The sequence below is a fragment of the Leguminivora glycinivorella genome, chromosome 3 (assembly GCF_023078275.1).
Source record: "Leguminivora glycinivorella isolate SPB_JAAS2020 chromosome 3, LegGlyc_1.1, whole genome shotgun sequence".
Taxonomy (NCBI): Eukaryota; Metazoa; Arthropoda; class Insecta; order Lepidoptera; family Tortricidae; genus Leguminivora; species Leguminivora glycinivorella.
The window spans coordinates 6,733,254-6,746,918 of NC_062973.1; the positions used below are offsets into that span (position 1 = coordinate 6,733,254).

Sequence of the window (13,665 nt, forward strand, 5' to 3'; positions counted from 1 at the left end):
ATATAAATATTTTAATATTAGATGACATTCTTACACAGATTGACTGGGTCCCATGGTAAGCTCAAGATGGCTTGAGACAACGATATATATGTATAGGTAATATCCAAATGCTTTTACCGGGCTTCGAACCCATGACCGCGTTTTAGTAGGCAGGGTACTACCCGTTAGGTCAGACCGGTAGCAAATTCGTTTTTTATTTCGGATTTCCAGTTCCCAAAGTGATTTTAAGCAATTTTTACTTCCGATTTCCAGTTCCCAAAGTGATTTTAAGCAATTTTTACTTCGGATTTCCAGTTTCCAAAGTGATTTTAAGCAATTTTTACTTCGGATTTCCAGTTCCCAAAGTGATTTTAAGCAAAACTATGGCATTATGCATGTAATTGAAAATAGCTTACATATCCTAAACGAAGAAAATGGCTCGGATTGTAGAAGTAAAAAATAATAATTTTAACATGTTCATTGTCCCGCTCTGAATTTTAAACCTTGCAGTTTTGTAATGCTTGAGCACTGGACAGTGAACGTGTTAAACTTGACAGTCTATGTCGTAGCAGCGAAATGCATTCATTTTAAACAAATGTATAAACAACACATTGCAAAATATTTACATACATCTATATCACTTACATCTAAATCAAATTGTGATATGGACTTCCATAATAATATCATTAGATTCATTAGTCTTAGATCATTGAATAATGAGATTTCATCCTGGCTTATTGTCAATAGAAAATCGACTTGGAATGTTAGTTAAAATAGTAAGTTATTCTAGTATTAAAAATACAGTGCATGAGAGAGTAAATTATTTAAAGCTAACTAAGCAGTAAAATAAAGAGAAATGTAAAAAAAATAAAAAATATATAAAATATTCAGTAAAATCCCGCCCATTTTACTGAATATTTTATATACCATTCACAACCTCGTAAGTTGTGCAAATAAAGAAATATTTGTCAATTTACGTTTTTCAGTACAAAAATATCGCTTAAAAACTTCAGTGTAAAAATATATATTGATATATTGCAATAATATCATAATCAGACCTTAGTTCCTACAGCTACGCAAATAAGGACAGAATAGACATCACGCTAGCAGCCATCTAAAGGCCGAGACACCTAGAAATAGAGAGATAAAAGATCCTAAAGTTACGCTTGTTTTGTGGGCAGAGTTGCCCCTTACATAGTAGCCTAGAGAGTCGCTGTGGTAGTCTCCCATTTGGAAAGTTATTGGTGGTGAGGACATGCGGCCGTCACCTCCGTTGGAGTAGGCCAGGACTCGCAGGTTGTAGGTCTTGCCGGGTATGAGATTGTTCACGTAGGCTTCTAGTTTGTGCTCCACGGGTATAATGGTGTCGTTGGCTGTGCTCATGTCTTGGTCGGTTTCCCATACTCGCACCTGTGAATAGGAAATAGGCCAATTAGCTACAAAAAAAAACACTGTTTGAAAGGGAATTGCACATGTGACTTTGATCCCGTTTTCATTCTTGCTTGTCAGTATATAAGGTCCTAATTTATTAGTTGCAGATATTTTAACACATGATACTTTACATTAAAATAATTAACTTTAAATATAAATTAAGAAATCTTTTCATGTAACTTTTTTGATTTCATTTTCCTAACAAAAAAATTAATTATAATTTCGTCTAAAAAAAATCATCATGTGCATTATCACATGTCACAATAACACTGTCTGTCATGTCAACAATTGTTTGTTGTAAATGTCGTAAAAGAGGTACTAAAATCTGTTCAATGAGTTTTCATTTAATAATCACATAAACAGGTGTTTTTACGTAGCAAATTTGTTTTTCCGTTTTCTCCAAAAAAACATCATAAAAGCTATAATGTTTCACGGTTTAATATACTCCAGAGACCGAGTACTATCAGCTGTAAAAATATCTGCATCTAATAAGTTAGGGCCTTATATAGTTTTATTGTTTGTTCAAATTCTAACAAGCTAATTGGAAATTTTAAGGGTCCCCCACCAGCAGTCATTTTAAAAGTCCCTACAAAAGATTAGGTCATAGATGATAGAACTCATAAAAGTTCCAAATGTACCTACGAAATAAAAATGGAAATGATTTAAAATTAGGTAGTAATAAGCTCTTTGATTTGATAGACAAATCTGTCTCGTCACTCAATCAACGAACTAGTCTGGGTACGTAGCCGAATGGCACAAACGCTCACGAAACGAAACGCTCGTAGATATCTATTTCTATCGCTCTTGTGTATATTGGCGTGACAGAGCCAGACTACCCTTCGCGGCGTTTCGTTTTCGTTTCGCGTCGCAGAAATGCCATTCGGCTACGGCAACAGATGTATTAAAATAACTTATGTGGTCATTATTACACCTTGTTCCATTACCATAAAGTTTACTTTACGCATCATCACTTTACAGAGTACAATGGTAAGTAATCGCCTAATAAATCACACTGACCTTGCAGCCAATCAGGATACAGTGACACTAGACGCACTAACTCAGGTTGAAAACCACAAGTAATTTAAATCGTCTGGGCTGGGATTATCTTTTATTTAGATCACGTTTCTTGACACTAATCTGGTCAAGATCGCATACATCGAAAGAGGGCGTAAAACTGGTCGCTGCGAAAACCTATGACATCTTTCAGATGTACCTAATGTTTATCTGCCATTGGATCCTAAAATGCAGTCTTCTAAAAATAGTTTGTTAAGAGAGACTATCTTTTAACCTTTCGAGACCCATACCATACGTCAAAAATGAACAATCAATTTTGAATTATGACAAAATTAATTAAGGTGTCATTTAATATTTTAAGCTGGCTCCCTGGGGAGCCGCCGGGGCATGAAAGGTTAATATCCGATGACAATAATTAAGTAGACTTATATAACGGCCCACACGTTTTCATTCAACAGAATAAGTGCAGACCTTGTATCCAATGAGAGGCTCCTCCTCATCAGTAGGTTGCACGTAGCGCCACACGACGCGCACGGTGCTCGGGTTGACGGCCCACACGTTGACGGAGGCCGGGGGCTTCTGCGGCGCCTTGCGGTACGTGCGCTCCAGGTAGCGCTCGCTCTCGGGACCCTCGCCCGCTGAGTTGAATGCCATTACCTAAAAAATATCAAGACGCCTTAGCAACAATGCCGTCCAAGATTCAGTTTAAACATGTATAGTAAACTAAAAGCAGCAAAATTGAGATGTTCAACTAGATTGGGAATTGAACAGATAAATTGAAAATGTCCGATAGGATTACATTACGTGCAACAAGAAAATAAATCTTAAATTATAAATTGTAAAATTTTAGGTATATACCTTCACGAAGTAGTATGTATCAGGCTGTAAGCCGACGATCAAGGCCCAGGCGCGCGTAGTTCTCGACAAAAAGTAGATGCACTCCTCCTCCTTGTTGGATTGCTTCCAGTACTTCAGACGGTGGCCGATGAGCTTGCCTCGGAGCCGCTCACGGGACTGGTCGATCGGGCTCCAAGTCACGTTCAACGACGTGGAGTTGTAAGAAAGCGCCGATACCAACTGCGGAGCAACTTGAGGCATATCTTCCGCAGAGTATATAGTAACGATTTCGCTTTCAGGCCCCGCGCCCAATTCGTTAAAAGCTTGTACTTTAACATCGTACTGCGTAAAGAAATACTGATTCACTATACGCACAACATGACTACCAATATTTCCAAATTCTTTTAGCAAGAGAGACTGGAACTCCACTTCGGCACCTTTCCTACGCCAGAAAATTTTGTAATGTATACCAGGTCCGTTCTGAAAGTGCTTCGGCAGAGGAGTCCATGTGATCGTAAGGTCACCAATTTTGCCACCGCCTCCACCGACATTCGCGGGTGCTTGATAAGGTTTGTCAGTTAAAGTCGAAAACTGTGGACTGGGTGCCGAAGGTTTACCAATTCCAAGGAAGTTAATAGCTTGAACCCTAAATTCGTAAACAGACCATGGGTGCAGGACGACCGGGACGACCGCTCGTTTGCGGCCGTTGTAACGATCGACCTCCATCACGTTAGCGACATTTTCCGCAATGGTCGCCCATGTAGAGTTCCAATTGGTTCGACCGGTGATGGCGTAGCCAGTGATCGGGCGCCCGTTGGAATTACTATCCGTCCATTCGAGGGTAATGGTGTTTCTTAAAACGTTCAAAATTTGCAGGCCGCCCGGAGGTCCTGGCGGGCCCTCAATTCGCAGTTGCGTGTGGCTGGATATGCGGCCGATAGCTGCCTTAACAATGCACTCGTAATCGCCGACATCGGAAAGACTGACATTATAAATGGTCAGTTCTCCTCCATCAATTTTAATTCTTTTGTCAGCATAAAGATCGGCCGCTTCCTTCATGCGTATGCCGTTGTGGTTCCATAGGTAAGCTGTGTCTAAGAGTGGATCAACTTCAGCACTGCAATGTAAAAAGATCACTTGGCCAACTTGCGTTGTTACGCGTGGAGGTAAACGCACGAGGAATCGAGGAGCGCGTAAAACTATCAGTCTCCCTCTACTCTCATCAGATCCATACTGGTTCTTAGCAACACAGGTGTAGATTCCTTCGTCATCTCTGGAGATCTGTCTGATGATAAGGTTCCCATTCTCTGTGATGAACCGTTTTCCACCGGCACCTATAACATTTCCATCTTTTTTCCATGTAAATGATGGTTTAGGTGCCGCTTCTGGATTACATCTTAATGTCACATTTCCACCTTCTGAGCCATATGTTTCTAATTCAAGGGGTTTCTTTTTAAATGAAGGTTTCAATGATAATACTCTCAGCTGCCCTGTGGAATATCTAGCTCGTAACTGATTCTTGGCTTCACACTGGTACATGCCAGGGTCTCTTGCGGGATCCAGATGCTTTATAGTTAACACATTATCCTGAATTATATATCTGTCCCTGTCTTCTAATTCTAAAGCTTCCATAGAAAGCTTATTGCCATTTTTCCACCAGGTATAATTGACATCTGGGATACCAAAGGCCTCACAATTCCAATGCAGCTCACCCTTGTTGTCAACATGCTTGTCAGCTAATGGTATTGTGAAATTAGGTTCTGCTTGTACTTTTAAAAACACACTGTTTGATATTCGCGCCCGGTCATTGTTGACGTCACAAATGTACTCTCCTTCATCCTCAACACCGACATTGAAAATAGTTAAAACACGATCATAATTACTTAGTCTTGCACGCCTTGGCATACGACTATTCTTCCTGGTCCAGTTGTATGAAGGCACTGGGTATCCAAATGACACACACTCTAATCTAACTTCTTGACCAACAACTGGAGCTTCCGGAAACAGCTTGGGAAAATTGTTGGGGAATTTAAGCTGCTGATAATCAGAATGTGGAAAAACTGACAGAGAGAAAAATGGTCCATTGCGTCCCATGTCTGAAACTTTGCTCATGACATTACAACTGTAATTGCCTCTATCAATAGTTTCCAGGGCAGAAAAGTATACTCCACCATCACTTGATACAAATACTCTCTTGTCCTCCTCTACAAGATTTGGGAAATAATTGCGAGCCCACAAGAAATTCACAGATGGATAGTAAGATGGAGGATCACAGTACATTACCTTACCCCAATATTGTTTGCCACTCTCCACAGGTCTTTTCTGATTAAACTCTCTAATAAAGCCAAATGAGAGTCGGACGGATTCGGAGCGGATAATACCATATTTGTTTGAAGCAGTGCAATGATATTTAGCATTATCTTTATCTGCATCAGGATAATAGATCATCAAAGTTCCACCACTTACAATAAATCTAGTATCATCTAATGGGTTGATTTCAGTAAATACAGGGCTGTCAACTTGGTAGTCCTCCCGGAACCACTTGTATACAGGTGCAGGATATCCTCCGGCAACACAAGTCAGCTGCACAAAATGGCTGCGGAGAGGGTCATATATAGTATCTACCGGCTCTTTTGTAAAATAAGGCCCCCTCGGAATTCTCTCAGGATCATAAACATCTAAGCCGTAGGTAAAGGATCTAGTTTCCTCCATCAAAAACTTTAACCTTTGAGGCTGGCCTTCACAAATAAAATGATAATATTGCGTACCTTCTACAGCAGATAGACCCCAGCGACCATCATGTTGAGAGAACTTATAAACTAAGTAGTCTCGGGGCAGCAAATTGTAACTATTATAAATGGAAGTGACATCTTCAAAAAAAGCATTTTCAAGACCTGACAGCTGAGAACCATCTAAATCGTTAGACCAGTAACCTGGTGACTGTTGATGAGCTCCAATATACCAAGAACCCTTTTGAGGGTCTAATTTCATTAGAGTTGTAATGACAAATCCATGTTCTTCTGGTGAATTCACAGCCACTAAGTCTGATTCGTAAGCTTGGCAAATCTTCCGGGCGTCATTCCGTGGCCGGTTGGGAGACTTCGTAAAGCGGTAACACGATTCTCTAAACCGAATCCAATTGGGAGGGCACTTATACCTCTCCTCGTAGTCTAAACCTGCATAGTAACTAGCAGTGTTCTGGGGGTCTAGCTCATTGTCACCATCGCGATATGGGTCCGAGTCAAAACCTTCGTTATAAAACGTACTTTGTGACTGCTGGTAGTCTTGATTAACTGGGAAACTGCCGTACGGTATTTGAGCATTAGAACGGTATGTGCTGTTCTGCGTATTGTCAGGAGGAAATTGTTGTTGCGGGAAGTTCTGATTAAAAGTATCCAGTTGTCCGTAACCGCAATTCGTCACTGCTAACAGTAACAATATATTTTTCATTTTCTGCTGGAACAAAAACAACGTTTTAATAAATAAGACACGCAACATAAACTCATCGCAAATAACGAGTTTTACTCACCTTACAAAAACTGTTAACAGAAACCTCAAAACCTGTAACAAAAGTCAAATATTCCCTATTCATTTATACATATTTTTTATAGAAGACCATTTAAAATTAAAAGAATTCACAATAACATAACAAGGTAAACTCAAGCCTCGCCCATTCCGTCATCAACGGTAACAAGCAGTGTTGCCAAAGTATTTGTTCAACTCCACATGATTATAAAGTTTTTTTTAGAAATCATAATTTATGACTAATACTCACACGCACTGTAGCCTAAGGTGTTTTTTTTACTATAAATTGGTTGAGACTTAAATTCGATCATTTTATTCAAATTATATTCTTATCAGTTTTTACCCTCCTTTTATTCACGTGTCCTTTTGCTGGCAATATTATTTGTCATGGGGAAAATAACACATCCGGTCTGTTATATACTCTTTAATGCGTTATCACACATAGTTTGATATAAGTAACTGTTTCCAGTAATTAAATAATAAGCGCTTTTTCATGATTTCTTTTAACTTAATTTTTTATTTTATAATTTACTAAACGTTGAAATCGGATATCCTCCCTATAGACACACGCATGACATTACATACTTTGTTATGACAGTAGTTTCACTAGTGATGAGCCAAATCATTCACTTGGCATAGGTATCGATTTTAACAGAAATCGAAAATTTGAAACGAATCGTTCAATCGTAATTCGTTACGATTGCAAAGTTTCAGTTACATAGACAGTCAACCCATCGACTTACAATAGGGACTGAGCTCACACTTTTTTTGCCATACTAAATTGAACCTTATCACCTGCGCATAAAGGCGTTCTTGACAGACTAGCAAAAGTGTGTCCACATGAGAGGGTCAAAGTTGGGGCTGGTGTCCCTCTCGCACGTGTGACCAGTGTTAAAAAATTACTATAGTAGTAGTATTTTTACCTGTATGATAACTAAGTTTATAAACTTCTTAACTTATTTTCGTATTATATCGAGGCAAGGGTATTAATACCTTGTAACGAATTGGTAAGTCATTATTATGAAGCCATAAAACCAAAAAAATGCGCAATTATTAAAAACCTTTAATTGGGTATTAGTAGATTTGGTAGTAACTTTGAATATTGACTGGTATCCCCAAATGATGACAGTGATGACGTCATTCAAATGATTTTGATAGTGGTAGTAAGTGCGAGAGGGACACCAGCCCCAACTTTAACCTCTCATGTGGACACACTTTTTGGCCTAACAACTCATTCTGGTTTAATTATAATTCTGTGGGTCAACCAAATATTGGCATATCAAAAGGCGCGAAATTTAAATTTTCAATGGGAAATAATCTCTCGATGAATTCTATGGGAATTTAGCTCGTCGACGATTCCGGCAGTGTCAAGGTTTAGGAAGCTTTATGAAGGTTCTCGGTTACCTTGACGTTGCTGGAATCATCAAAGAGCCTTACCACTTATAAATTTATTGAAAATGTTAGGGAGAAGGTTCCGATTGGTTGCCATAGAAAATTTCAATTTTGCGCCTACTTTTAGTGCCAAGATTTTTTTTATTTATTGCTAAAAAGACAAAGTACAAGTCTAAGTGAAAGTGAAGTAAGTAAAGTGTAAGTCTTGTTGACAAATCAAAACTTCCGTTTTGGTTGAAATTTGGCTCACCGTCTATATATTATTATACTCAAGGAAGCAGTCACAAGTTAGAGGGAGCAAGAAATAAACCATGCTTAAGTTTAACGATTATTCATTTACCAGGGTGGCTAGCCGAATGGCACAATCGCTCACGAAACGCTCACGAAACGAAGCGCTAGTAGATATCTATCTCTATCGCGCTTGCGTATTGGCGCGACAGAGCCAGCGGCGTATCGCTTTCGTTTGGCGTCGGAGAAATGCCATTCGGCTACGGGGCCAGGCCCCATTCGGCTAGCCACCCTGTGACGTTACGTCACTGACGTATCAATAATATTGACAAATGACAATGACATTTCCATATTAGTCCATATACTATACCTTAACTTTTGTTTTTTTTTTTTTTTTTTTTTTTTTTTTTTTTTTTTTTTTTTTTTTTTTTTGGAGGATTCGGAGTGCGGGACGGGAGCTGTCAGTTTAAAATTTTCTCGGCCCAAATTCTTATTTAATTTATTGTAGTGATTTTTATCTGAAAATATTACTTTATTTGTTTATTTATTTAATCTATATATATATATTTCAGCTTGTTAGGGACATTACGTTCCCATACGGCCGGCAGAGTGATGGGTTCTTCTAACCCATCGCCCGAGCCGGCCCTTAATCCTGTGATGGACTCGCCGCAAAGTCCCCCGGAGATGGACCGTCAGTCAACGATCTCTCCTGATATAGACGAAGAGTTTGTTCTAGCTAGACCAACCCTTAAACGAGCTGCAAAAAAATTAAAAGAAATGCCGTCTGACATTCCAAAAAAAACAAAAATCACACAGTCAAATAATCACGCATCAGCATCGCCTCCCATCGGGAGACAATGTTACACCAACTCAGACATTGGACCGTATGTAATTCACGTACAACTAAAACCAGTCGGTTCCTCCGATAACGTTTCCCTACAGCTACACCCGGTGAAATTCGGTCAATATTTGTGCTCAAATAATATTAAAGGTCTACACGAAGGGGGAATTCGCAAGATAGGTAGAAATCGTATAAGCCTCGATTTTACTAATGGTGTGTTTGCAAACAGATTTTTAGACACGGTCAACAAGGAGGACTCTCAATACCTGGCGTTTATCCCAAGTTTTCACGTGGCAAGAATATTTATTATTCGCCAAGTTCCTAAAGACCTGACCAATGAGGAAGTAGCTGCGTCTATGGTGACTCCAGAAGGATTTGGTAAGATTATAAAAGCGAGGCGTCTCAATGCAAAAAAGAAGGTAGGTGACGGGTTTGAATGGGTCCCTACGGAGACAATGGCCCTAACTATCGACGGCCAAAAAATACCCCAGAGAGTATACCTATTTCATAACTCTTTCCTCACTGAACAATACAACTTCCCTGTCATTCAGTGCAGGCAATGCTGCCGTTATGGGCATATTATGGCACACTGCAGGTCACAGCCACGGTGTGCAAAATGCAGTCAACCACACCTAAGCTCCCAATGTAACTCACATAATGATTTAGTCTGTCTTTTCTGCTCCGGTGCACACTCAGCAAATGATAAAAAGTGCCCTGAGTATAACCGCCAACACAAAATTAAAGCTGCCATGTCAGAGGAGGCCATTTCTTTCAATGAAGCTTCGCTCCTTTTCCCATCCACAAAACGCTCCTACGCTGATATTGCTGATTCCCCTACAAACTCCTACAAGAAAACAGTTACAGTATCAAGGAAACCTAGAGCCCCCCTTCAAACGGGATATGACAAAGTAGCCCACCAGGAAATAATAAATAGTTACAGAATCCCTGATCCTCGAAACGGTTGTGCCCTCCGTGAAAAGGAGAACACTAACTTAGGAAATATCTCCATCAATGACAATATGTACTCGTCTGCGTCTAATCGTCAACCCCAGGATTCTTCCCGTGGGAAAGCCCAACTAAATGACAAAGTTCTTGATTCCCTTTTATCTTCTCTGTTGATGCTTCTCAGTTTAGACAATTTACCGTACCACGCTGCTTCTAAAATTGAATCCTTATGTGTAATGCTTAATAAACGACTCCAGGATGTGTACGGCTGTACAATGGAATACTCGTAGTATTTTAAACAAAAAATCTGAATTAAAATATCTTCACAATAAACATAATCCGATGCTTTTTGCCATTAGCGAATCTTGGCTCAAACCCCAGCAATTTTTCAAATTGCCGGGATTTTTTGTGTTAAGAGATGACAGAGTCGATGGGTGGGATGGTTCCGCCCTTTTAATTAATAACAAAATTCCCTTTTACCAAATACACCTCCCTTTACACTCTAATAACATATATATCGTTGCAGCTAGCATAAATAATATTTCTTATGTTTCAGTTTATATCCCACATCCCTCCATAGCCAATCTGAACGAATTCTTCTCTATAGTAAAAAATATTCCCAATCCGATTGTTATTATGGGCGATCTGAACTGCCACCATACATCGTGGGGTTCGGGCACCTCTGATAACAATGGCAGGTATTTACTCAGTTTATTAGATAAATTGAACCTTTGTTACTTAAACGACGGCAGACCAACTAGACGTACTGCCCCTAATCAGTTTTCCTCAGCAGTAGATCTGACTCTTTGTTCCTCAAATTTAGTCCCTCAGCTATCATGGAATATCTCATCCCTATCTCATAATAGTGACCATTTTCCAATATTTATTTCCTTACCCGGAAACCTTAATTTTCCAGCGCCTCTACCCCCGCTATTAAAATATAGATTAGGCAAAGCAGACTGGGATAAATACTCATCCACTTTAGATGAAAAAATTCAAACCCTTTTCTCTGTTGCTCACCTAAACATAAACTCTGCCCACGAGTCATTCGTCTCTGCTATCCACCAGTCAGCAGAGGAAACATTCCCTCTGAAAAAACCCTTTATTCGCCGTAATAACAAGCCCTCGCAACCATGGTGGGACTCTGAGTGTTCTGCAGCAGTTAAAGAACGAAACGAGGCCGAATTGGAATATAATAAAAATATAACTATAGAAAATTACATAAAGTTTAAAAAAATTAGAGCAAAATGTCGTAAAATCCTTTCAACTAAGAAAACTGATGGATGGAACACTTTCTGTGAATCTATTTCGCCCTCCACTCCCTCTACATTTGTATGGAGGAATATACGAAGGTTTCGTAGAGGCGTTGCTCCTGTGTCCGCCTCTGGGTCGTCTTTCAACTGGGTAAACGATTTTTTAGATAAACTAGCCCCTCCTGCTGTTCCTAACGAGTCCGATATCCCAGTATCTTACTCTTTTAACAAATCTGATAATTTATTAGAGAAAGATTTTAGTTTAGATGAACTCAAAACGACGCTTGCTGCAGTAACGGACTCGTCTCCTGGTGCCGATGGGATCATGTACTCTTTTTTGAAAAAAGCGGGCCCATTTTGTCATGATTTTTATTTAAATCTCATTAATAGAATCTTCGAGTCTGGTAATATCCCTGAATCGTGGAAGCATCAAATCATTCTTCCTATTTTAAAACCGGGTAAAGATCCCGAGCATTACAATTCTTACCGCCCAATTGCTCTGTCGTCAGTTCTGTGCAAGATAGTTGAGCATATGCTTAAAAATAGGTTAGAGTGGTTTGTTGAGAATTCGGGGTTTCTCGCTGAGACCCAATTCGGATTTAGAAAAGGTAGAAGTGTTACTGACAGCCATGCTCTATTATCAACAGATGTCAGAATAGCATTTTCTCAAAAACAATCCGTCGTTGCTGCCTTTCTCGACGTAGCAGCAGCATATGACAATGTTTTACTCCCGGTTCTCTGCAGGAAACTGCGTTCTATGAAAATTCCAGAGAAAGTTGTGCTTTTTATTAATAATCTCTTATCGGGCAGAAAGATTTCTTTAAGAGTACCTAACATGCAGAACAATCCAAAGTTTCTCTGGAGGGGCCTACCACAGGGCTCGGTTTTAAGTCCATTGCTATACAGTATATATACGTCGGACTTGGAACAATCCATTAATAACCATTGCAATATCCTACAATATGCGGATGATATTGCAATCTATTCGGTCCATAAGAACATCGTAGATGCGACCCGTTATGTAAATCATTCTCTGGAATCTCTAGGTTTATGGCTAGATACTCATGGTCTTGACCTATCCCCATCTAAGAGTTCTGCTCTAGTTTTCTCAAGAAGCAAGAATCATCCACCAGTCAATGTTTCATTTCGTTCTCAAAACATCCCAGTCCATAACATTGTAAAATTTCTAGGTGTATCATTTGATTCAAAATTAACGTTTACACAACATGTCGATAATACAATTGGGAAGTGTGAAAAAAACCTAAATATCATTCGTGCTCTCTCTGGCTGTTGGTGGGGAGCTCATCCTTACACCCAAAAATTGCTTTATAATGCCTTAATAAGATCACTCATGGACTTTGGTTCCATAATAATAGAACCATGTCGCAAAAAGATCTTAAAAAATTAGCCATTGTTCAACTTTCGTATGAATATCGGTTTTTTAAAGAAACAACACTATTTTGTCTTTAGCTTCCGGTGTGTTTAGCCCGGCACTAATCATTTCCGGTAGCCATTACCTCACATTCTTTTCGCTCTCGATCTAACTTGCGAACGCGTCGCTGCATTAAAATTGCCATTTATTGCTAATTAAATAGTTAAAGTCACATTTTCCCAACAATTATCGTTAAATTAAGTTTAAACTCAGTGCTAGTCACATTATCAAAGTGGACAGGAAGAAAGCTCTGCTCCAAGAACAGTTCTGGGCTCGAGGAGACGGTAAGCCGGGCCCGCACGTGCGCCTTGCATACCAAGGCTGATGGTAAGCGAGCTGAAACCAACCCACTGGAACCTCATGCTAAAAGGTATGTGACATATGCACTGTTTTTTCCCCAGTAAGTGTTTGTTTAAATCTCTAAAATTTCGAGTTATCTTTGTCAATTTCGTCTTAAAGATATTTTATTAAATTACAGTCCGCTCAATTAGTTCATCATTAAACATTTGTTCCTTCGGCCGGATCCGTTGAAAAGTTACCTATTTTTAGTAAAATATCAAATTTGTCGTGTCGTAATATTTTTCTAATAAATTGGTGGGTAAAACTTTTAATTCTCGATTCGGTTAATGGCTGACCGGAAGTGTGACTTTTATAGTAGAATTTAGTTAGGTTGGTAGCAGTGTGACAGTTCGTTCAATCCGCTCATCTCGTTCGGTCTTAGTCTATGCTTTGGTGTATGGCAACAATTCGGTTGTCATCTCATCTGTCATTGTCAAAGTCAACAAGTT

At 39.4% G+C, this 13,665-nt stretch overlaps 1 protein-coding gene across 1 annotated transcript; it reads right to left on the reverse strand.

Annotated features, from left to right (window-relative positions):
- Positions 1-910: 910 nt before the first annotated feature.
- On the reverse strand, positions 911-6,932 carry LOC125224728 (contactin). Its single transcript, XM_048128167.1, has 4 exons — positions 6,791-6,932; positions 3,283-6,714; positions 2,896-3,081; positions 911-1,389 (listed from the first exon to the last, which is right to left on the reverse strand). The coding sequence occupies exons 1-4, from the start codon at positions 6,851-6,853 to the stop codon at positions 1,078-1,080; spliced, it is 3,993 nt and encodes a 1,330-aa protein (XP_047984124.1). The 5' UTR covers positions 6,854-6,932; the 3' UTR covers positions 911-1,077.
- Positions 6,933-13,665: the final 6,733 nt, after the last annotated feature.